This window comes from Lontra canadensis, unplaced genomic scaffold, assembly GCF_010015895.1.
Source record: "Lontra canadensis isolate GAN:19392208 unplaced genomic scaffold, GSC_riverotter_1.0 scaffold41, whole genome shotgun sequence".
Lineage (NCBI taxonomy): Eukaryota > Metazoa > Chordata > Mammalia > Carnivora > Mustelidae > Lontra > Lontra canadensis.
In genome coordinates this window covers 14,953,346-14,980,003 of record NW_022631035.1, presented here as the reverse complement: position 1 = coordinate 14,980,003, position 26,658 = coordinate 14,953,346, and the positions used below count along the sequence as shown (strand labels likewise).

The 26,658-nt window shown below is 38.2% G+C and overlaps 1 protein-coding gene across 8 annotated transcripts in view; it reads left to right on the top strand.

Annotated features, from left to right (window-relative positions):
* Positions 1-26,658, top strand: part of TANC2 (tetratricopeptide repeat, ankyrin repeat and coiled-coil containing 2) — a 363,824-nt gene that overhangs the window by 253,064 nt on the left and 84,102 nt on the right. For all 8 annotated transcript variants that reach the window (XM_032870890.1, XM_032870889.1, XM_032870888.1 and 5 more), the window contains 2 exons: positions 18,685-18,966; positions 23,042-23,175. In XM_032870890.1, coding sequence (XP_032726781.1) covers positions 18,685-18,966; positions 23,042-23,175 — 416 coding nt within the window. The remainder of the gene's footprint in view (positions 1-18,684; positions 18,967-23,041; positions 23,176-26,658) is intronic.

The window sequence follows — 26,658 nt, the reverse complement described above, 5'->3', positions numbered from 1 at the left end:
AATGCATTCCTAACAAAACGAATTTTATATTCTTGCAGATAGTGTCTCAATTTACTGTTTACATTACTACTTGAAGATGCAGTTTTTCCATTGATAAAGGTGCTGTGGTAGGAGTGTTTTAGTTTCTTAAAGTTGTTCTTTCAGAGCTTTTTGTTCAGCAGTCCAAAGGGTTAGAACATGCCATTCCGCTGAGTACTTTAATCCATAAGAGACTGGGTGTTTACTAAGAAATATTTTGCCTTCTAAATTAGCATACTAATCTTCCCTCAAAAACCAACATGTTACCTTAATTACTATTTACAGATGAACTCTTTGTCTCCTGAGATGACTTAAAACACATTAACAAGAAAGGAAAGCAAACTTGGATTGACTTCCATTGTGTTTCTGTAGACCTGCTTGGCAAGCCTTTGTAATTTGTGCTTGTTATACCCAAACATTGTACTTCATCGTAGAAACAGTATCATATTGTTTTCCTGGCATAATTTTAGAAAACATGTCACATCATGGTTTCTGTTTTATTTAAAGAGACATACAAATTTCAGTCATATTTTGGTCTTACATATTTTTCTTCTGGCTGTGGTTGAAATAAGACAACTTTACCCCAGAAAAATAATAATGTGATTGAAACCTTTTGTGGTATCTAAGATAAATCTTTTTACACTAGAGATAGATCGTTCTATACTTTAAAATATCACTCAAACAAGTCCTATGAAATAGTGAAATAGTTTTTCTATCACAATTATCACAAGTGATGGGTTTTAAATGACCCTGGATCTTCAGAGAAGGTAGTTAATGGTCAGATATACTGTAGAATATCCGCTGGCTACTGAATTTACTTGACTGATTCCCAGCATGGAGATTATCTGAAATAATCTCTTTTGAGGATATGTCTAAACAGGTAGGTAGCAAACACTTTTTGGGCACTTCATACAGACATTCTTGTATTATTCTGTTTAGAGTGGTGGTTCTTGAACTTTTTGGTATCAGCACCCTTTTATTCACTTAAAAAAATTACTAAGGACCTTAAAAGCTTGTGTTTATGTGAGTTATATTTATTGATATTTGCCATATTAGAAGTTCAAACTGAGAAAGTGTTAAAGTATCTGTTCATTTTTCAAAAACAATAGTAGACCCATTATTTGTTAATATCACATAAGCTCTGGAAAATTCTGCCATACATTTGTGAGAGAATGAACATGGAAAAAGACAAGTAACCTCTGAGTATTAAATAATTATGATTTTGTGGACCCCCTGAAAGTGTCTTCAAAACTCCCTGGGGGGGACGCCTGGGTGGCTCAGTTGGTTAAGCCGCTGCCTTCAGCTCAGGTCATGATCCCAGCGTCATGGGATCGAGTCCCACATCAGGCTCCTTCCTCAGCGGGAGCCTGCTTCTCCATCTGCCTCTGCCTGCCACTCTGTCTGCCTGTGCTCACTCTGACAAATAAATAAATAAAATCTTAAAACAAAACAAACAAACAAAAAAAACTCCCTGGGGCCTCCAGATCACACTTTAAGAACCATTGGTTTAGCAGTTGGAGATAAGTGCCTTTACATCTTTAAGGACCATAAAGTCTATTTACAGAAATACGAAAAAGTATAGTTTTAGAATTGTTTAAAAGTCATTCATAGGGGCACCTGGGTGGCTCAGTGGATTAAAGCCCCTGCCTTGGGCTCAGGTCATGATCCCAGGGTCCTGGGATCAAGCCCCGCATCGGGCTCTCTGCTCAGCAGGGAGCCTGCCTCCCCCTCTCTCTCTGCTTGCCTCTCTGCCTACTTGTGATCTCTGGTCAAATAAATAAATAAAATCTTTAAAAAAAAAAGTCATTCATAAACATTGTTTCAGAGTACAAGGATAGAGCTGTACATCTCTCTCTGTGACTTATTTTATGACTGGAAGTTTGTACCCTACCCACCTCCCCTCTGGCAGCCACCAGTTTGTTCTCTGTATTTTAGAGTCTGTTTTGTTCATTTGTTTTTTAGATTCTGTATATAAGTGAGATCATGTGGTATCTGTCTTTGTCTACCTAAGGTTTTCACATCTTTTCATATTTCCACACTAGCAGGGCTTCTTGTAGCTGATAGGCTCTACTCTTCTTCGAGCTCTGTGTAGAAGTACTTTTTGAATATTTGTCCTGAGTTCACTTAGATTAGATACCTTCATTCTGGAATTCTAAGCTATCTGTATAATTCTTTAATCATTTTATCACTAGCATTTATTATGCTAACTTTGTGTTAAAAGAGCCAACCTTTGTGTTCTTTAGTTGTGTTATTTAAATACAGTGACTGAAACCTTACAGATAAGAGTTGATGCAGAATGGCTCTTTCATTGAGTGCTGATCCTTCTGCCTGAAATCCAACACTTAAAAACAGTTGCCAGAGTACCTGTGCAATAAATGTTTATTTGAATTAGTAAAAAAAAAAAAAAGACCGCAGGCATAGTTCACTTAATAGTTGCCTTAATAGTAACTACAGTTGTTTGATCATAATGGTAGTGTTTTAACCACTGAAGCAGAAGTTGCTGGGTAATATCTGAGCTAGAATTTGGATCTTAAGTAGGGTAGTAACACTAACATTTGCAAGGGGAAAAAAAGAGCACAGATAAAATACAGAATAAAGAAAAGCAATAGAAAGAACTTTTTTTTTAAATCTACATTTGCTTCATTAGTAAAAAGTCTCTCTCTCTCTTTTTTAAAAACTTCTCAAGGCAGCTGTTTTGAACAACTGTTCTACCAAAATTGATGTTTCCAGAGACCCAGCCCAACAATGGGGAGAAGGTCACATAAGTGCACTGTCCAGGATCCCACTGCAGCAAGTTAGTAGATTCCTAGCTGTCAGCCATCCAAGAGCCTGAGCTCTCATGGTAAAACAGTTACAGAAGACTGTGTACTAGGAGTGCAGAGTAGATTGCTGGCTAGCCAACCATGAATGCCTTTTCTAATCTCAAAGCCTAAAGTCTTTGATAGATATTAATTTGAAACATTATTAAAGTTTTTAATTTAAGTTTTAAACATTATTTTGGAGTCTATTTTTAAAAGTTTAATCACCATTGTGTTAATGTGAAGTTAGGCTAGGAATAACCTACCTGAAAACTCTCATTCTTTCTGACCATCTTAATGGACTCTCTTCTTCCACAGAGAAAGACAGAAACCAAGTTTGCTGTCTAGCCAAAGGAAGGCAGAGGTTGTTGGTTTTTTATGGATAAATGTAATAAATCTTATGATGGAAAACATAGAGGGAATAAGGAGGAATTAAAACACACAAAACAAATCATAGCATACTGATTTCCCAGAGTAGCTACTTGGGGTAAATAACAATAAATTATTAATGATAATATTCTAACACTGTTCTGATTGAAGAGATTACAAACCTAATTAAAATTTATTTCCCAATATATTTTGGTTTCCCTAGGACTTTTACTAAATCCCATTACTCAGTGACCATTCACAGGCATTGGCTTTAGTTCACAGCTACCTTAGTAGATACTAGGGGGGAGGGCATATGTGCAAATGATAATCTGACTCACTGGCAGAATTTATATGAAATTGACCCTGCCATGGTTAATGTCACTTTGTCAAAGCAAAATGTTGAATTTTCATCAAATAAAATCAATGCATCACAATATTTGTGAGTCCCTTTTCCAAAACAATGAATTCATTATGAAGATGACTAAGATGCATGTCATGAAGCTAACACTCTTGCATTAGCCCACTGAGTCACACACCCCTGAGGTTCTTAGTCATCTTGATCATGACCTGGCTGGCTCTTACAGTTACAGGAGAATATTTCCATCATTGTCTTCTGTCTCACTGTTCACTGCTCTATTTTTACAAGATTAGGTTTCTTTTAAAATTCAGAAGTAAGATTGCATGTACATACTGCCTATAGATAAATAGATAGTAATATATTATAGATATATATGTATACATATAATCTGTATAGATAAATAGATTGTAATCTTTAATTGTATGAAGTTGATCCTTGCACCCCAGTCAGCTCTTTTGGAATGTACCTTAAAATCTGAAAATGCAGTATTCAAACTGGATGTCTTTGAATGTCTGCTAGAAACTAGTTTATGCTTTTTGTAGTAGTCTGGATATGCTTTTTTAAAGCAGATCATTACTTGTTAAAGGAGCTCAGACTGATCTGGTTTTTATGTAACCCAGCCTTGTTTACTAAATTTTATCTTAAAGTTTAAGAATCCAAACAGTAGCTAATATACAACAGAGTTTCCCTGCATGACCCACAAGGGAGAAATAACCTTTGAGAAAGAGAAGAGACTATAAAACACATCTATAAAACACAGGGTCTTCTAATAGGCACATATTGACCCCTTGCATTAAATAACACACTGCTTAAAGAAAGCCCATGGAGTAACATGAAAGAGATTCTAATCATGATATCTAATTCTGCAAGAATAAATCACTGAAAATACTTTTAAATGCCTTAAGTGCAATAAAGGAAAAATAAGTAACCATTAGGACGTTTTGATGTTTTGATCTAAATGAGATTTAAAGAATCAGCTTCCCAGTTAATCTATCATTATTTTCTCCAAAAGTGACTAAATCTTATTAAGTAATCATATTGCCAGTAAATTTACTTAGGTAACCGTTTGCAAAACATTTTTTGGTTCTGTAAAATGATTTAACCTTTCCACTCTTGTATATAGAAGTTCTTTTATGTTGGGGTGCCTGGGTGGCTCAGTTGGCTAAGTGTCTGCTTTTGGCTCAGGTCATGATCACAGGTCATGATTGAGGGATTGAGTAGGATTGCCGACATGGGGGATTGAGCCCCATGTCGTCTCCCTGCTCAGAGCCTGCTTGTCCCTCTGACTCCACCCTTCCCGCTGCTCACACTGCCTCTCTTGCTCACTCACTTCTCTCTCTCTCTCTCAAATGAAATTTTTTTTAAGTTTTTTAATGGAATTACTCCACAAGTATAATAAAATATAAAAATGGAAAATTTCCTTTGTAAAACTATAGCTCTTTCATCACTGAAAGTTCACTTAAAAATGTTTAATCTTAGGGGTGCCTGGATTGAATGTCTCATCTTAGGGGCTCAGTCATTTGAGTGTCTGACTCTTCATTTTGGCTCAGATCTTGATCCCAGAGGTGTGAGTTCAAACCCCACATTGGGGCTCATGGAGCCTACATTTAAAAAAAAAAATTTTAATCTTAAATTTCAAGTGATTAACCAGTTTTGATGCTCCAGTAAAAATATGTCTCATATCTCACATTCAAGGCCAACAATTTAGTAGCATAAAACTGTTGACATGGTTATATAATTATTTTATCAAACGTTTCATGTTTTAGAAGCTTTACTGTTTTTATATTTTCCCTATATTTTGAGATATTTAACATGAGGAAACATAAAAATTGACAACATTTGAGAGAGTTTGGCTTTCCTTATTTCCCTTACTATTTTCCAAAGGGAAAATCCCTTCCTGAAAATTCTACTCAGCAATGACTCCAAATTTTTCTCAACAAATGTTTTCCTATAAGACCAATATCAGAAAGCTGAAATTTAATATACAGTTATTTGAGGACTCAAAGTATAATTTTTCAGAGTAAAATAAGCCTCTTCCCTTTGTTACCCTCACATTAGTAGAATACAGTAGACTTTTTAAAACACTAAGACAAATGTTGAGCATGGGACACTTTTAGACAGATATAAAAATGATAGCTTGCTTTTATTGGAGTTCTTATTCTTTGTAGTCACAGTGCTAAGAGCTTTAAATGTGTTCTTTTTTAATCACAACTCTTTGATCTAAGCAGTGGTAGTTAGGAAACTGGGATTTGGAGAGGTTAAATAACTTGCTTAAGGTTACATGTCTGGTCATTGGCAGTGCCAGGATTCACTTCGTATCTGGCCAACTCCAGAGCCTGTGCTCTTAACCACCATATTATACAATGTTATAGACAGTATAATATAAAAAGCAGTGAGGATTGTAATAATGTACCAATACAGTGGCTAATTATAGATACTCGGGACTCTGGGGCTTTAGGTATGGGAAAGAGAGCTGCATATCAACACTAACTGCCCATGACTTTCCTTTTGGCAACTCTGATCAAACAGGGCACTGCTGTGATTATTTAGCCCGAACTAGCTCCTACTTCCCTATTTCTATTAATAGTGCCCCAATTTTTCTGTCACCTCAGTTTTAACTCTTGAAGTCAGCTTTGAATCACTGTCTTCTTTTATCTCCCACATCCAGTCACTTAGGACACCCTGAGGATTCTATTCTCCCAGTTTCTCCCATGTTCTCCCTTGTCAATACTGCTAATTAGTTTGTCTCCCTCCTCTGGTCTTTCCAAGTTTGCATCAAGCTAATGCCTGGCTTACCAGATTAGTCCCTTCTAAAATGCAGCTCAGATAATGTCATTTCTCTGTCTTAGAGTTATCATTACTATCATCCTTTTCTGGTCCAGAAATCAGAAAAATAAAAAAGTGGTTTTGGAGAAGACAGGTTATGGTTTGTTAATAACTTTAAAAATTTACTTTGTTGATACTTAAGCTAAATAATATTCCTTAAAATGGATACTGCCGGATGGACCATGAAACAGAACCTGTGGTGGACAGGAACTAAAGGAGCAGATATACTAGATAATGTTTGAGAAACCTGCCTAGGCCATGCTTAATGAATTTTATTCATTCATTCAAAAACAAAGTCTTAAATCACTTCCATGCTAGTTGAGTAAGCCCCTTTTCCACATGGAGTCACTGATAGCAACTCAGTTGTTTTTATCTTTTTTATTTTTCTTCTAAGATTTTATTTATTTTAAATTTTATTTTATTTATTTATTTTATTTTAAAGAGAGAGTGCAACCGGGGGCAGGAGCAGAGGGAGAGGGACAAGCTTGACTCCACACTGAGCAAGAAGCTTGACATGGGACTCTATACTACAACCCCTGAGATCATGACCTGAGCCAAAACCAAGAGTGAGACACTAAACTGACTGAGCCACCCGGGTGCCCCAACTCAGTTGTTTTTAACTGAGTTACTGAATCATAACAAGGAAGACAAGTAGAATAATTAAGAAAGAAGAAAAAGATGAATAAACATGTATTAAATTAAAGATAAGGGGGGAGAAGTTAAATTGTAATGTGAAACATATCTAGAACTCATAAATAAAGGAATTACAATGGAAAGAAATTACTTTTGCATTTATATTTTAAAGTACTTAAAAAGAGAGTAAAAAAGTAGCCTGTGGACTAAGAGAAAGTACTTGCAAACCATATAATTGATAAGGGGTTAATAACCAAAATACATAAGGAAGTCCTATAACTCAATAGCAAAAAAACTTAATAACCCAATTTTAAAAACAGGCAAAGTGCCTGGGTGGCTTAGTCAGTTAAGCATTTGATTCTAGATCTCAGCTCAGATCTTGATCTCAGGATCATGAATTCCAGCCCTGCATTGAGCTCCATGCCCAACATAGAACCTACTTAAAAATAAGATAAAATAAATAAAAATGGGCAAAGGACTTGAGTAATCATTTCTCCAAAGCGAACAGAGATGGCCAACAGGTATTTGAAAAGATGCTCAACATCACTAATCATCAGGGAAATGCAAATGAAAACCACAATGACCTCACAGCTGTAAGAATGACCATTAGAAGACACACACATACACAAAGAAAATAACAAGGACATAGAGAAATTGAAATCCTTGTGCACTGTTGTTAGGAATGCAAAATGGTGCAGCCACTGTGGAAAACAACATGGTGGTGCCTCAAAAAATTAAAAATAAAACTACTATATGATCCAGCAATCCCACTTCTGGGGTATATATCCAAAAGAATTGAAATTGAGATCTCAAAGAGATATTCCCCCACCTTTTTTTCATTGCAGCATTATTCACAGTGGTGAAGAGGTGGAAGGAACCTAAATATCCATTGATGGATGAATGGATAAAGAAAATGTGCTTTGTACATACAATAGAATGTTATTCAGCCTTAAAAAAAGAAGGAAATTCTGTTATATGATAAAAGATGGATTAACTTTGATGATAATTGTGCTAAATTAAATAAACCACTCATAGAAGGACAAATACCACAGGATTTCACTCACAGAAGGTATCTGAAATAGTCACACTCCTCAAAGCACAGAGTAGAATGGTGTATGCTAGGCCCTGGAGGGAAGGGAAAATGAGTTGCTGTTCAATGGGTGAAGTTTCAGTCCTACAAGATGAAAAAGTTCTAGATATCTGTACAACATTGTGCTTATCTGATGATCTTGTATGCTGATTTGCAGTAGAATATTTTCTTTGGTGAAGAAGCATCTGTACATATGTTTTGTTCAGTTTTTATTGGGTTGTTTCTTGTTACTGAGTTCTGAGAGTTTGTCATATAGTTTGGTTACAAGTTCTTTATCAGATATATGCTTTGCAAATATTTTTTCCCATATTATGGCTTGTATTTTCATTCCTTTAACGGTATCTTTTGAAGAACCAAAGCTTTTAGAAATCCAGTTTATGAATTTTTGCCTCGTTGGATCATTCCTTTGGTGTTGTTCAAAGATTTTTTTGACTAACCGAAGGTCACAAATATCTTCTATATATTTTTCTAGAAGTTTTACAGTTTCAGATTTTACATTTAGGTCTATGATCGATTTTAATTTTTATGTATGGTACATGATATGTATGAAAGTAGTTTTGGGGGGTTTTGTTGGAGGGTGTTTTTGGATACACTTATCCAGTTGTTCCAACACCATTTGTTGTAAAGTCAACAAAAATCTTACATATTAACCTATGTAGTTCTCATTTCTGGTGTTCTTCATTTCTTTGTGTTAATCCATATTTCTACATTTTTCTTCTGCCTGCAGTTCTTTTTTTTTTTTTTTTTTTGTATTGTGGATCTGCTGGTGGTTAATTTTTTCAGTTCTTAAATGTCTAAAAAAGTCTTTATTTCACCATTACTTTTGAAAGATATATTTAAATTTTCACTGGGTTTATAATTTTAGGTTGACAGGTTTTTTTCTTTCCGTTAATATAAAGCTGTAGGTCCACTGTCTTTTCAGTTCCATTGTTTCTGACAAGAAATCTGCTGTCATCTTTATCTTTGTTCCTCTGTACTTCATATCTTTTTTTTATCTGTGGCTGTTTTTAAGATTTTCTATTTATCTCTGGTTTTGAATAGTTTGATTATGATGTGCCTTGGTTTGGTTTTCTTCATATTTCTTGTACTTGGGGTTCATTGAGCTCCTTGGATCTTTGAATTTATAGTTTCCATCAAATTTAAGAAATTTTATAGCTATTATTTTTTTAAGATTTTTTATTTATTTGTTTGACAAAGAGAGAAGGAACACACGCAGGGGGAGCAGCAGGCAGAGGGAGAGGGAGAAGCAGGCTCCCCACAGAGCAGGGAGCCTGACATGGGGCTCTGTCCCAGGACCCTGGGATCATGACCTGAGCTGAGGTCATATGTGAGGTTTTCTATCCTGGCTACTGGTAATAGGTACTATTCAGGCCCTCCTCCATCTAATCATCTTGGATAGGTCATCTGGTCTTGGGCAGCTTTTTTACATACATGTGCCAATCAGTACTCTACTTTCCACAGATCTTAAGATTTATTTCTGTTCAGTGTTCATCTTCTCAGACCTCTGTCCTTTGACAGAGTCTCCCTGGATTCTCAGTTGCATCTCCTCAACTCAGGGAGTCTGCCAGAATCTGACTGGGTTTTCCCTCCTACATTATGGCCTGAAAATTCTCTGAAGGCAGTAAGTGGGCATAGGATATGCCTGTTGTTTTCCATCTCTCAGGGATCCTTATTTTTCATTGCTTATGTCTAATGTCTTGAAAACCATTGTTTTATATACTTAGTCTAGAGGTCTGTTTGTTTGTTTGGGGAATCTCTTAGGTAGGAGGGTAAATAGAGTCCTTGTTATTCCATCTTGGACAAAAGTAGAAATTCATGTCATATTTTTAAAAAGAAAATTATACGTGAAGTGGACCAGAGCATAAACCCATCTCTCATTAGAAAATGACTGGCTTAAGGGCACCTTGGGTGCTCAGTCAGTTAAGTGTCTGACTTGATTTCAGCTCAGCTCATGATCTCAGGGTCATGAGATCAAGCCCTGTGTGGGGTTCCACACTGAGTATGGAACCCGCTTAAGATTCTCTCTCTCTCCATCTGCCCCCTCCTCTTGCTTGTTCTCTCTCTCTCTTTCTCTCAAAAAAAAAAAAAAATAGAATTAGACTTGGGTTCTCTGTGAACTAAACTACATATTGTACATATAATGATGAAAAATTAAATATGGTCATTTGTTGCACAAGAATAAATATCACATGTAGGATTAGCAAGACTTCAGGTACTAAATGGATTCGTGTGGATCCAGCCTTTTCAGTAACTTTTCTTTTTTTTTTTTTTCCAAAGATTTTATTTATTTATTTGACAGAGATTACAAGTAGGCAGAGAGGCAGTCAGAGAGAGGAGGAAGCAGGCTCCCTGCTGAGCAGAGAGCCCGATGCGGGGCTCGATCCCAGGACTCTGAGACCACGACCCGAGCCGAAGGCAGAGGCCTTAACCCACTGAGCCACCCAGGCGCCCCTTCAGTAACTTTTCTAAAAGAAAATAAGAACTGTCTTTAGAAATATTTATCCTGTCCTCTGTGGACACTAGCTCTAAGACACCATTTTCTCCCTTCCCCTATCTTCCTGTAGTAATAGTATTCTTTGATTGTTGGTACTTAGGTAACATCTAGGCCTTGCTTGTGATATGCACAGAGCTTGGAAAATAACATTTTTTCTCTCTATCTTGTTACTTAATGGCCCACTTGTTTCTGACAGTTGCCTTTATATAGGAATGTATCCCTGAAAGGTGCCAAACAAATGAATTCATTTCTTTTTATTATTACAGTAAGAGCAATGATTTTTCAAAGACCTGAATTTGCATCCTTTAACTATCTTCCTTGAGCTCTCCTGCTCTACCAAAGTGAAGTGTATAGTACTATATTTTCCTGTAGCTGGGGAAGAAAAATCCATATTAACTATTTCCATTCATGAATTCATTTATTAAACGTTATTGAATATACCTACCCTATGACAAGAACTGTGGTAGTTAGTAAGTTAATTAAGTTAATAACTTAATAGGTTAGATGACTGTGGTAGGGCGATTTGATGACATGTGAGGGTAGAGTGTAGAGGTTGACATGATCATGGTAGATAGATGGAGAGATAGATTGATTTGGTAGCTATATACAAAAGGAACAAGAACCTATTTAAGTACATAGTAAAAGCAAGAGATGTTGAGAACCTAAACTATATGGCTGCCATTCATTGAGGGTTAAGGGTCTGGGCTAAGAACTTTAATATACATTTTCTCAGCGTAAGGCAATAGATACTCCTAGTACCCCAATTTACAGATGACAAAATTGAGACTTAGAGTGATCAGTAGCTCCCCCAAGGTTATACCACTAGTAACAGTGGAGTAGGAAAGAAAAAGGAATTATATCTGAGAGATAGTCCTCACGAATAATTTTTTTAAAGATTTACTCATTTATTTTAGAGAGAGAGAGAGCATGAGCAGGGGGAAGGACAGAGGGAGAGGGAGAGAATCTCAGGCAGACTCCCTGCTGAGCAGGGAGTCTGACATGGGGCTCCATCTCACGACTCTGAGATCATGACTGGAGCTGAAACCAAGAGTCAGACACTCAACCAGTTGAGCCACTCAGGAACCCCTTTTCTCAAGAATTATTAATAGGACTTGTGACAAATTAGATACAAATATTAAGGAAAAAGAAATCCTGATGAGTGTCAGTTTCTTTCTGGAAAGACCAGGCAGATTGGTGATAATTTCATTAACCGAGATAATAAATAGAAGAGAAAGAATAGATTAAGGTGAGTGAGTCAGTAACTTTACTTTTAAACAAGTTTGAGGTTCTTATTGGAAATCCAAGCAGATGACTCTTGAGTTGTTGGAGATGCTGTTAGGAGTTTGATAATGAGGAATAGAAATACAAACCATCACCACTTAGATAGTTGTGAATGCTGTTAGTCTATTCCTTTGAGATTATCCAGGGAGATCATGAAGAAGAAAAAAATGAAATATAGAACCAAGTATTGGCAGTATCTTAGGGATGGGCAGAAGTTGAGGAATCATTAAAGACACATCAGGAGGAGAGGATAAAAAAAGAACTAGAAGAAAGTGTTACCATGTGAAGCCCAAGAAGAGAATGTATTTCCAAAAGTGGGGGTTAGTTAAAATGTTAAATACTGAGGAGTGGTTAAGAAGCATAAAGACTGGGGGGGAAAAAAAGAAGCATAAAGACTGGAAAAAGAAATCATCACACTTAACAATTAGAAAGTTTGTAGTGACTCTAAGCAAATAGTTTGAGCAGATATGCTGTTGAATAATACAGGAGGAGGCCAGGCTAGAGTGCATGATTGCTGCAGAAGTGAAGAGAGCAAGCAGGGCCCTTTCAAAATGTTGGGTAGGGAAAAGAAGGAAGATAAGTCAGAAGCCTCAGAGGGACAAGAGCTTGAAGAGACTCATTATGTTCTCAATATCCTTTTTGCTAAGTTTTGTTTTAAATAAGTGTATGTGGGAGGGGGGTGATTACAGTTACTCTGGATGTCTTTATGGCTTGATGATGTCGCTAGTGCAACATGTAACCACCAGACACTGTCCTAGGCCCATCACATCTTTTAACTCATCTAATCCTCAGGTGTCTTTGTTATCCCTATTTTTAAAATGAGGAAGACGAGATACTCTCAACCTAAGTAATTATCCTGAGGCCACTCCACCAGTAAGTAACAGAGACAGGATACAAACTAAGGGATCCTTGCTCTGAGTCCATAGTTTTCCTACTCTGCTATGTTTCCTTATTGACCCCGAAAGTGATTCCACTTTATTTAACAGGTTTTTTTTTCTTTTTTTAAACAAAAGTTTTCTGGAATGAACATTTCTCAGACTGTTATCTTTAGATTGTCTTTTAAGACCTGCTTCAAATTGCTTTACATTCTTCAGAAACTCATTTCCTGGTATAGAAATAGCTGCCTACTGTAGTCCTCTCCAGAGCAACAGGAATTAACAACAGACCCTAAAGAGATTTGATCCTGTAAATGGGAGAGTGAACCTTCTAGAAACTCAGTGGACAAATCAACTCCTGCCCTGGATTAAACAATTGTTAAGAAAAAAAATGAGTGTGTTTTTTGACAGAGGTTTGGTGCTGATGTAGTATCAGGTTGTGTCTGCAGCACATGTGTTTTTTTTCTCTGCTTTGGCATGCATGTCATGAGCCCTGAGAATGAGCCCGAAATTATCTTTTGTTCTGAGGAATAGAGGTGCTTCCAGGCTAGACTTTACAGTCATTGTAGAAGAATGTGAGGAAACACATCTCTGCTCCTGTTTGCACCAGACCTTGGCTGTATTACATACACCCTTTCTTCTGCCAGTCCTGTGACTGACTGCTTTCAAGATGATTCATGATTGTTTACCATGAGTAAATACGCTTTAGTCTAAATCCACTTAAGAGCTCCTTTGCCTCCACTTCCCCTTCCCCTTTTCCCCTTACTGCAGCCGTTCATATTTGCATTTGGGCAGGCTGATCTCTTAGCCTTAATGCACGTTAGTGTTGTTGTTTTTTAATGTTTATGCTTTGCCTTAGTTAAAGAAAGGTCTGTTTTCTCCGTAAGCCTAGGTATATAATTACACTTATTGATGGTCTCACAGAGGCTGTTTCCTAGAGAGAACTCATTCGTCTGCCCCAAGCCTCGTTTACATTGAGGAGATGCCCACACCGATCTGAGTCTGGAGTGGTTATTAAATCCTTTTTAAAACTACTTTCCTTAAGCTTATCTTATTTGTGTGCCCTATTGAAATGTGATTCTTTTCCATGGTGGGTTTTTTTTTTCCCCTTTAACATTTTATTAGGAAAATTTTCAGATACGCCAGAAAAGAAAGAATCTTACAGTTAACACTTACATACCCACCACTTTGATTATATCATGAACATTTGCTGTTTTGTTTTATCACCTGTCTATCCATCTGTCCATCGGTTTACCCACCCATCATTTTTTTATGAATTTTGAAGTAAATTACAGGTATCTTTATGCTTTTTAAAAAAGGAAGATTTATTTATTTATTTAAGAGAGAGGGAGAGAGAGAGCTTGCCCTCAAGTCAGGGTGGAGGCAGAGGGAGAGAATCTTTTTTTTTTTTTTTTAAAGATTTTCATTTATTCATTTGACAGAGAGATCACAAGTAGGCAGAGAGGCAGGCAGAGAGAGAGGAAGGGCGGGGGGGAAGCAGGCTCCCTGCTGAGCAGAGAGCCCGATGCGGGACTCGATCCCAGGACCCTGAGATCATGACCTGAGCCGAAGGCAGCGGCTTAACCCACTGAGCCACCCAGGCGCCCCGAGGGAGAGAATCTTTAAGCAGACTCCCCTCTGAGCGCGGAGCCTGATGTGAGGCTCAGTTTCATAACCCATGAGATCAAGACCTGAACCAGAAACCAGGAGTCCAATGCTTAACCAACTGAGCCATGCAGACAGCCCAGTATACTTCATCAGAAAGCTTTGAGACAGGTGGGATTGTCTTTGCTGAGCTGAGACTGCCGACTCTTGAGTGCCGGGGTAAGAAAGCCACATCTGCTACTAAATGGTATGGATTAACTCATCGTTTTCCCTTAGCTCAGCTGTAGTTGCAGTGGTGACTTCTCATGGATTATTTCAGTGTTTCTGCCTTAGAAAATCTCTCGGAAGCCAGCTGATATCCCAAACAAACATTTATTTAGGAATATGAACTCCACAGAGAACATCCATTACCTCCATGTCCCACAATGCAGGCCAAAGTGCTTTCTTGTTCGTATGCCCTAAATATAATGTTGGTACATAGGAAGCAGGGCTTTCTTCTATCCTACTGAGCTGACAAAAACCTTAGGTTCTGAAGTGCAGAAATTGTTTCTAGGCTGTTCTTGGCGTCTACAGTTGTTTTACCATATGGTACTGGGCTAATTTTGTCTGTTCTTCCCTTGAGGCTTTTGTGAATTGATTACATTTTTAGAAAATTTTTTAAATAACTTTTTAAAATGTCAAAGCTTTCTCAGTAGAATAAAATATGATGGGAGATTACGTCAACATGAGAACAAGTTCAGAAATTTTTCTCAAAAACTTAAGCATTTAAATTGAGTCTATACTTAATTCCATATTATAAATTAGCATTGGTCATATTCACGAAAGCCCCTTTGATACAAAATATAAAGTAACCTTGGACCTGAAGAAATAAGTCAGTTAGTGTAGAAATCCTATGAGAGTTTCTGTAGCTCTTACCTCTGTGGAAAGGTCATTTCTGGCCAAGCATGTAGTTCCTAAAGGGAAGCACAAGAGAGGTGAAGGAGGAAGACCATGTAGCCCATCAGCTAAGCCTAATCAGTCCTGGTCATCAGTGGGATCATTCATGTCACTTTCACATTTGAAAGTCACATCCTGTAGAACAGTTGCAACATAATATAGTGGGGGAAAAAAACCCTGGATTTTTGAGTGGGAATTAGGTTTTGTTTCTAGTTCTGAAACCGGCTGTGTAACTTTAGGTCTCACTAGGCCTCATTAGACTCATCACAAGCCAACTGATTATTTTCTCCTTCCTCCCGGGGAGTCCTAGCACTGCTCATCCCAATCTCATTGTGTCTGTCTGGGTACCCACCAACCAAACTCAGGTACCCAGGAAGCCCCAAGTGGATAGCAGTCACCTACTATCAAGTGACATGGAAAATGGTAGAGTAAGGAGCTCCAAGAATCAGTCTCACCACTGAAGCAGCCATTATGCAAGTCTGACAGAATCAACCTTTTCAGAATTCTGGAATTGCTAAGTGAAAAATTTAAAAAGGAGATTATAAAACAGTATGATCCCATTTTGGGTTTTTAGATTAAGTATTTATGGTACAGAAAAAAATTCAGAGTATATGTGAGTAGTGTTTCTCTCTGGCTACTGGGAGTACAATTATTATCTTGTTTATCTGCTTTTCCTAAGTTTTCTATAGTGAATATGTATTACTTCTCTAAAAAATAGCAAAAAGGAAAATAGAACAGTTTGGCAGTTTCTCAAAAAGTTAAACATAGAGTTTCCAGATGACTCAGCAATACCACTCCTAGATATATACCCAAGATAACTGAAAACATATGTACACAAAAACTTGTACATGAATGTTTATACCAGCATAATTCATAATAGCCAAAAAGTGGGAACAAATCAGATGTTTACCAGATAAATTGATAAACAAAATGTGATATATCCATATAATGGAATACTACTCAACTATAAAAAGAATGAAGTACTGATACATGCTTCAATATGAATGAACCTCAAAAAACATGCTAAATGAGCCAGACACAAAAGACCACATATTACACAATAGCATCTATCATGTATGTCCAGAATAGGTAAATCTGTAAAGATAGGAAGTCTGGTTATCAGGGTCTAGGAGGAAGGGGAACTGGGGAGTAACAGCTAATGGGTATAGAGTTTTCTTTGGGGGATGATAAAAATGTTCAGGAATTAAATAGTGATGGTTGCACAACTTCTTGAATATATAGTTGAGCCTCAACCAACACAGATTTGAACTGTGCTGGTTGACTCATATGTGGATTTTTTACAGACTGTACCATACAGGTATTTTCTCTTATGATTTTCTTACTAACATTTTCTTTTCTCTAGCTTACTGTATTGTAAGAATATAGTGTATAGCATGTGTGACATACAAAATATGCGTTAGTTGACTACCACTAAGGGTTTCAGTCAGATAGGCTATTAGTAAAGTTTTTGGGGAGTCAGATGTTACACATGGATTTTCAACTCCATGAGGCATCACCTCCTCTATCGCCCACGTAGTTCAGGGGTCAGCTGTACTGAAAACCCCTGAACTGTATACTTTAAAAGGGTGAATTTGATGATCTGTAAAGTATAGCTTAATAAAGTAATGTTTAAGAAAGGTAAAATAGAGTATAAGCTACAAGCCAGTAGCATTAAAAAGAATATATTTAGCAAGTTATAGTCAAATTGTTCACTGAATTCTGTAATTATGATTATGGATTTTTTAAATTTTTATTTTAAGTCCAGTTAACATATAGTGTTATATTATCCTGTTGTTATAGATTTTATTATTTTATGTTTTTAGTTATGGATTTTAGAAAAGTAAGTTTTGTTAAAGAAATGAGAATCAGGAAATTATAAGCAATTATATAGCTGAATCTCCACAGCCTTTTTTTTTTTCCTTTTTAGTGAAAATTTGGAACATTTTAAAATTGTTAGAGGAAATTATTTTCTTCTCACTTTAGAGTTTGGCTTTATATTTTTAATTATTTGCACTATTTTTGGAGTTGTTAGCATTTTTTTAATGCTCAGTTATTCTAATAGCTTTCAGAGAGTTTTTAATGAGTATGTACATGTATGCTTGCTTATGAGTAGATTTTCTCAAGCTGCCATCTCTAGATCCCATTTAATGATATATAGGTGGCTTAAGTATGTTCTAGAATAACATAAGCAATAAAAATAGATTCATTTCCCTCTTTCTCCTGTCCTCATTCCCTTCCCTTGGGCTTTATCCTCCAAAATATAAAAATGGGCTTAGAATATAATACCTTATTCTTCATTAATTATTTCAGTAAACATTTATTGAGTACCTGCTTTTTGTCAAAGCACTGTGCTACGGTGTTAACGGTACGAACATAAAATACCTGGTTCCTGGAGCACCTGGCTGGCTAAGTCGGTAGAGCATGTGACTCTTGATCTCGGGGTTATGAGTTCAAGCCCCACACTGGGCATAGAGCTTACTGAAAACGACAGCAGCAACAACAATCTGGTTCCAGACAGATAAAATGATACATCTTAGAGCTACTCTCTGAATAGTTAGGAAGGCATAGACAAGTCATAGACAAGACTTCTTTCCACCATCAATAAAATTAAAAGGTTGATCTTTGAAACCAAGTCACATCTATTATGCATTATTAGAAAGCTACTGAAAGTAGAGCCTATGCTTGGCTCTTGGCACATCCCACAACTGCAGAAGCACAGAAATGAGAAAAGCAGTACCAGGTCCCCATGGTGTATATAAGCCAAAACTCTTTGTTGGTTTGTTTTTTGTTTTGTTTTGTTTTGTTTTGTTTTTTTAATTGGCATGAATACAAGCAGTAGAGGAGCAAAGACCTGAGGTCAAAGTTTCATTTCTGCTTCCTTGACTGCCTAACATGTTGAAGACTTTTTAAACTAGCAGAGCTTTTAGAGGTAAAAAGCTGATGCTGTAAGACATCTGCATGCTCTGCCATAGCCTGAACTCTCCCCCAGGAGCTCCCACCCCTCTCTCCCCACAATCCAACAGCTAAAAGGTTATCGCCAGGCAGAGAAGGAAGCCTGGACCCTGCTTCTGTACTACTTCGGCGTCCATTCTGAGTGCTGGTGCTGGGCCCTCCCCACTATTTAATAATTTTGAATATCACCCTGTCTTTCTGACTGTTCGGTAAATCATTGGCATTTTAATTGTGTTTGTTTTGTGCCAACTAGAGTATCAAATGACCCTAGTTCACCTGCTGTTGCTCATCTGCATAGAAGCGAAGTTGAGTTGTATTATTTGCTGAATAACCCAGGATGCCATTGTACTGGAACTGATAGTCTCCTAAATCATGAGGCTCTGCTTCTGTATTTCTTTCAATGATGACAGTTTGGCCTAAGTTGTGTGTTCTCTTATTGTTCCTTCCAGTTCACTTTGCACCTTATAGGCCTCCAGATATCTCCCTGAAGCCTCTGCTCTTTGAAGTGCCCAGCATCACTACAGAGTCAGTGTTTGTTGGCTGGGATTGGGTTTTCCACGAAATAGATGCTCAACTTCAGAGTTCAAATGCCAGCGTCAACCAAGGAGTAGTGATTGTGGGAAACATTGGGTTCGGCAAAACTGCCATCATCTCCAGACTGGTGGCCCTCAGCTGCCATGGAACACGGATGAGACAGATTGCCTCAGACAGCCCACATGCCTCCCCCAAACGTACGTATTCCTTTTTAAAGAACTCCCTGCTTCGTTGCTGAAAGTTTTTCTGACGTATTAAGCCTTACATCCTTTCATTTTCTGATCTGCGAAACCTGACTTGCTCAAGAGGACCATTAATTCAGAGTTGAGAGAAAGAATGTAATACTCGGTTTATATTTAACCCACATATCTAGCAGTCACCTAAGTGTGACTGAGAAAACCTTTCTCTGGGAATAAATTTATGACTCTTCCCTTCTGGCATTCTGGCTAGCCTGTCCTTTGGACACCGACTCCAGCCTTGCCTGTAAGAGCCGCTCGCACCCATCACCGTCAGCTGCTGCTCTGCCGGGGCCCAGGTCTTTTCATTCCGAGCGGGCACAGTCTGTCTGCAGCCTCCGTTTCCTTGCTCTTGATGTCGGTACTGCGCTGTTTGGGCTTGAACTTCATTGTGTCCTTGAAGGATTTCTCCTGCTTCCTTGTGAAAAGATGCTGAGATCTCATATATATTCGCACTTCTTTCATCACAGAGAGGGCACAGCTCAACGATCACCACCTGGATCTTGTTTATTTTTAAAATACTCATGTGGTCCTTAGTACCAGACACTCTCTAAGATCTTAACCAATATTAATTTACCCAATCCTCTTATCAACTCAGTAAGGTAGTTCTGTTATCTTCATGTCACAGAGCAGTGATCTGAGGCTCAAAGAGGTTAAGTAGACCTCAGAAGTTTCAAAGCCAGTAAATGGTGAAACAAGCATTTGAGCCTAAGCAGTCTGTGTCAGAGTCCAGTGTCTTATCTGCTTTGCTATCCTGCCTCTCCTTATTGGAGGAACTCATCTGCAGAAAGGAAACAAATATATGTTCTTCCTATATAACCTGTATGTATAACCAGTCTACCTGGTTTCTATTAGTTATAAGAGAATAAAACCAGAAACTATTGCTCTGCTATTCTAAATCAATAATCTAGCTCACCACAAATTTTCAGACAGCAGCCAGTAGAAATGGTTTGAGATCATAGTAGTTACAGAGTCTAGCGCATGCTGGAAACTTGATACAAACTCACTTCACATCCTCCAGACATTCTGGTTTCCTAATGAAATTAATTAGCAGCCCCTTTCGTTCAGTAGGCAGATTACCTCTGGCTAACTTAATGGATATCTCACATGGAGAAGAACTAGTGTCTACAGAGAAAACTCATTGAATTGAGAGTCCCTGTTTACCAGGGTATGATAAAAATTGGTATGGAAGTATTCCTTCTCACAAGCAGTAGCATGCTTAATTTCTCTAGGAAGCTTTTCTTAGGTAGATTGGCATTGTGTCATGGGAGCCAAGAACCCAGAGTTTGAGCCCCAACACTCAAGTGACTACACATACTTTGTAACTTGAGAATTCTAATTGAGTTTTTTAAACCTGTTTTCTCATCTGTAAAATGAGGAAGTGATCTTTAAGATTTGTTCCTGTGTTAAAATTCTGTGATTCTAAAAACATATCTTCTTGAAAAGTAGTTGAAATTAACTTTCCAACCTATTCCAGTATTTTCCTTTGAATACTTAAATATCACACCAGACTACATCTTATCTGAGTAATCCAAGAGGTTAACTCTTTGAGTGTGTTAGGAAGAAAACCAGATAGCTAATAGTCTCTCTGACTCCTCTGTGTATGAGTGTTGCAGATAACAGAATGGTAGGATCCTGCAGGACAGAATAAATCCCAAGGGCAAAAGAGCTGCTTTCTGAGAAAGGTACCTGGGAGAACAAGGGTTAACAGAACATAGCCCATGTACTCCCCAAAGCAGAGGTTCATTAAGTTATTCTCTGACATCAATTGCCTTTTATCTCCAGAGATATTCTAAAAATAGCAGGACGCTGCCATTCTTGAGATAAATGTCCATATGTTGTAACTGTAGATTTGCCCTGATAGTTAACTTTCAAAACTTGAAGATGGTGTCAGAGGAGATAGAATATGTGTTATGTATTTATCAGAATCACACAGAACCAGCAGTTGCCTTGTACAAAATAACTTCTGTTGTAATCTGCCCAAGTCCAAACTACATCCTACCTCTGCCACCTTCCCAGAGCCACTAGCCCTTAAGAAGGGTCAAGAATAAGTGACTGATAAAGTGTGTGAGCTGTTTTTTCACATTAATCTGTTATTATGTAAGCTGGCGCTGGGAGCTTTACTGGCAACAGCAGAATTTCTTTCATTAATGAATAAGAATGATGTCTGTATGGAGAGATGGCTTAATTTTTCCACAGAGTTTAATTTACATCAAGCTTGAATAGGTTTATTTGAATTCCCGATGGCTTTCCTAATCCCCCATCAGCGATACCAATGTTAGAGTTGTAGAAATAATGAAAACACGGTAGAAAATCGTTGGAGCTCCCAGCTCCCATCTCTGCATCATCTGCCTTCTTCCTTCTGCCCCTGCCTCCTCCACGCTGCACAGCATCGCTGTGAAAGATGGGAGCCGCTCAGCCTGCAGCCCTGCGCTGCCTGGCTCCGTCCTTCCCCAACAGACACTCAGCCCCCAGCCCGCCCCCTCCTTGTCATTTTCCTGGGAAAGTACAGAAAAACTGTCAAGGCAGGCACTAGCCTGTCATCCTGCTTTCCACCCACACCCCTTCCCAAACCTGACCCCCGCTTCAGTCTCCACCACCACCGTCATCACCCACCCCCTCCCCAGCACAGACACACAAAGCACAAAAACATTTTGTAAAAATAGAGCCGTTGTGTAATTTAGGCTCTATTACGTTAACTACAAGTATAGTCAGTACAGTAGTTAGGGAAGCTCTGTCTAATACAGGGCTCTTTTCCCGTCACTAAAAGTCTCAGTGTAGGTATTGTTTGGATTTGCCATTTGCCAACAGCTGCCAGGCCCCCAGCGAGCTGTTAAGTAAGTGACCCCTACCCTCCCTGGTCTTTTCACTTCGGAAGCAGTGACTGTTTTGCCCATTTCCTGTGCACATTGACTGCCTACCTCTGAACTTATTCTCCTGTTCTCTGAGTACCAGGCAGAGAGTAAAGCCACTCCTGACGAAAAGGAAGGCATCTCCCAAAAGCAGTAGCTAGAAGACAGGGTATTCAGGCCACAGGGTAATCGCCCACAAAATCAAATACCGGATAAAGGGGAATGGGGTTGGGAGAAGGAGTGAACAACAGAAATGATACAGTGACAGTCACAGAGCTTTACCTCAGTTCACACATTTTCAGTCTTTTTCCACTGCTGCCTCCCACTCCTGTCCTCCTACAGTTATTCTGAACTCGGCTCCAGTGACCAGAGATTTTACTCTCCCAACTGGGTGGAAGAAGTCTGAACTCAGTCCTGCTGGTGGGGAGTTAAATGAGGACTACATTCCCCTATTCCTCCTCCTTTTCCATGGCTAGTAACCATCACCAGTCTCCTGATTTGGGTACCCATTTTTATATTGTGATCTGTACCCATATAAATATACAGTCTATAATTTCTAGTAGGAGATAAGACATTTTCTAAATAACATGAACAAGTGAGATTTTTTAAAAACAGCTTTATTAAGCCACAATTCACTTACCACACAATTCACCCATTTAAATTGTTCAACTCAGTGCTTTTTGGTATATTCACAGAGTTGTACAGCAATCAGCATCATCTAATATCAGAACATTCTTGTCTCCCCCTAAAAGAAACGCCCATTAGTGGTCAATCTCCATTCTCCCCCTAACTCCCTGCCTTCACCCCTATATAACCACCAGTTTACTTTTTGTCTATGTGGATTTCTCTACTCTGTGAATTTCATGTAGAGAGAATCATACAGTAGATGGTCTTTTGTAACTAACTGGCTTCTTCGAGTGAGCGTAATATTCCATTGTGTAGATATTCCATATTCCATATTTTAACCGTCCGTCAGTTGGTGGACATTTGGGTTGTTTTCACTTTTGTGCTGTTATGAATCTTCCTTCTTTCAACACTTGTGTACACGTTTTTCTGTGGACCTGAGTTTTTATTTCTCTTGCAGTAGAATTGCTGGATCATAGAACAAACGGAATTTAACCAGTCTTCCTTTAACTCAGGGTTTTATGAATATCTCATGCAAACATCTCATCTTTTTAATCCAGATGTGGATGCCAACAGAGAGCTGCCACTCACACAGCCACCTTCAGCCCACTCATCCATCCCCAGTGGAAGCTGCCCAGGAACCCCAGAGATGCGCAGGCGGCAGGAGGAGGCTATGCGGAGACTAGCCTCGCAGGTACAATAGGGTTTTCAGGGTGCGGGCGTGCCAGTTCCATTTTGACCTCAAGGGGCAAAGGTAGGGGGACCCTTGGGAAAGTGGACAGAAATGTGTACAGCTGTACCATGAGACCATGGAGAAGAGTTTCTCTTTCTATGCTGTTCCTAGAAAAAAATATGTTGTCATTATAGAACGAAAGCCTTATTGTTTGAAAGGCCCTCAGAAATAACCAGAGTCCCATAATGAATAGATAAGGAAGTTGAGACTCAAAGAAGTTATATGATTTACCCAAATCACAGTATAAGCACTCAGTAGTTTATTTTCATTCCTATTTCAAAACTCTTCCTGCTCTACTATGCCGTTCATAATATTTTTTTTATATGTTTGGGTTTTAAACTTCTATTTTTTATCTAAGTAATGTCTGCTTGATTTTCAAAAATCAGTTAATGCTCAAAGACTTACAATAAAGACCAGCAATTCTTTTCCCCTCTTCACCCCAAAGGTAGCCACTTTCAACCCCTGAGGCTGTTCTTCTGATCTTTACCTCCTCTGTTTCTAAATAATATTCTTATACTGCTATAATTTTTTTTCATCAGTTTTATGCGTTATCTCTTGCTGCTTCTTATGGATGATGAGAATTTTAGATCTTTAACTTTCCTTCCTCCCTCCATCATCTCTGTACCATTACATCATGATTTTTGTCTGAATCCACCTTATAGTATTTTCAGTATTAGTACTGTGCACATATGTTTCATTGTGGAACCAAGGGTAACATTTCCTTCTTGAGCAATTTTGCTTTTCCTAGGGTTATGAAATGCCTCTTTTTAAATTTTGCTTATTCTTGGCAGGGGGCACCTGGCTGGCTCAGTTGGTAGAGCATGGGACCATGTGACTCTTGATCTCAGGGGTGTGACTTCAAGCCCCATGTTGGGTGTGTAGCTTATTTAAAAAAAAATTTTAAAAAGTAAAATTTGCTTTCTTTTTCAAATCTATAGCTATAATCCATAATCCTTAATAGCTTTGTAAAATGCCTCTCAGTACAATTTTCCGCATCAGTTACATTTCCCCTGAGAGCTTAGAGCCTTCCGTCAAACTCAGCCTGGACCTAGGATGCTCTTGAGGCTTACCACCTAGCTCTTATCCTGGAAATTCCCATTACTTTTCTTTTGTGTTTGATCCCATGTCATCATCTTCTTTCTTGATTTTATTTCTCATTTTGGTGGAGCAGATCCGCCAGTAGCCACTGCACTATAAAATAGTGCACGGGAGGTAAGTTTTTAAAATTTAATGTTTCTAAAAGCATCATTATTCCATTCTCATACATTACTATTTATCTGACGTAATGTAATTCTAGGTTAAAAATTATTTCCCCTCAGAATTTTGAAGGCATTGCTCCATTGACTTGAGCTTCTAATAACTTTGTTATTTTTTTTTTAAAAAGTAGCCTTTTTCTTTTTTAAAGATTTATTTATTTATTTATTTGACAGAAAGGGACATTACAAGTAGGCAGAGAGGCAGGCAGAGAGAGGGGGAATGCAGGCTCCCCGCTGAGCAGAGACACCCCCCCATGCGGGGCTAGATCCCAGGACCCTGAGACCATGACCTAAGCCAAAGGGAGAGGCTTAACCTACTGAGCCACCCAGGAGCCCCAATAATTTTGTTATTAAATGATATTTTTATTCCTAATTCTTTTTTTTATTAAAGATATTTATTTATTTATTTATTTATTTATTTATTTATTTGTGACAGCAAGCAAGCATAAACAGGGGGAGCAGCAGGCAAAAGGAGAAGCAGGTTCCCTGCTGAGCAAGGAGCTCGATGCTAGACTCAATCCCAGGACCCTGAGACCATGACCTGAGCCGCAGGCAGAAACTTTACTGACTGAGCCACCCAGGCATCGCTTATACTTAATTCTTTATACCATTTTTTCTTTCCAGAAACTTTTAGAATCTTATTTTTTATTACCATTCTCCTTGGGCCTTTTTTCCATTTATTCTTTTGGTACCTCGTAAGCCCTGAAGATGTTCTTTGATTCTGGGAAGTGTTTTTGTACTACATGTTGGTAATTTTATCACACCATCTGCTCTGTTTTCTCCTTCTACAACTCTTTTTAATCAAAAATTATATTCCTTGGGGGTGCCTGAGTGGCTCAGTGGGTTAATCCTCTGCCTTCGGCTCAGGTCCTGATCCCAGGGTCCTGGGATCGAGCCCCAAAACAGGCTCTCTGCTCAGTGGGGAGCCTACTTCCCCCTCTCTCTCTGCCTGCCTACTTGTGATCTTTCTCTCTCTGTATCAAATAAATAAAAAATCTTTAAAAATATATATATTCCTTAATCTGATACTCTAGTTTTCTTAAGCTTTCTTTTCTGTATTCTACTTTTATTTTTCTATTTTGTTTTTTGGTTTAAGAGAGATTCACAACACTACCTTCTAATCCTTTCACAAGGACTGGCTACCATAGTTTTAATTTCCAATAACTCTTTCTTTGGCCCTAGTTGTTCCCTTCTTTTTCACAGCATTCTATTCTTGTTTTATAGATGCAGTATTTTCTCTTATCTCTTCCTTAGTACTTAGGCACTAGAAAACTGATTGGAAGCTTATAGAGAGCGTAACTATACAGCAGTAAGACAGCCCACCAGCCTTTATTGGAAACACCCAAAAGTCAGTGTTCATAAAATTTTTTCCTTGTGCTGTTCTTCTTTAGCAAAAAATTCCACCGGACTCTTTCCTGGAGGATATACATCCTGGGTAGATATCTAGAGTTGGCAAGAGAAGAGTTAGAGTTTCACCATTCAGTATGCGGACTTACTTAAGTCCCTACATCGTTTTCCTTCCTACCCTTGACCCTTACCTTTTCTATGTCTACCAGCCCTAAGTCTATTTGCCCTGGTTTTGTTTCTCTAATAAATATAATTCTCTTTCCTGTGGCTGTTGGGGAAGGTAGTCACCTGGCTGGGCAAGGTGGGTGTGGCTATCTGGAGATCCAACTGCCCCTTATATAAACTTCAAATAATTTCTGTATTTTCAGTTCCCTTCCTCACCCCCATCTTCCATAGTACCTGGTGCTTCTAACTCCTGTGCTTTTCTGAGGTTTTACAGATAATCTGGCCTAGTCCTGTTGTCATTACCTCCAGCGGGCATTTGTTTCACCTTCTTCTATGTGTTGAGTCACTTATGAATTGTGCATCTACTTTCCAACCTTATATATTATACTCTGAGATTATAGATAGAGATCCCTATAGGTGGAGTTTTATTTTTGAGGATTTTCAAGAGATGAACAAGAGTTTTAAAGTGTCTGTTTCCAATATTCAGAGAAATCTCTTGTCATAGTTAATTAGTAAGGAGGAACAGGGAGTCATCTGTAATATCATAAGGTTCTAATTTCTTCATAGAAATCCAGTCCAGCCCAGAACTCAAAGCAGCGTATTTCCTCCAAGTACATTTTTAACCGTCCCTACTTATCAGTGGGCTTCTGAAAACAGTCTCAGGTTTCCCTCATAT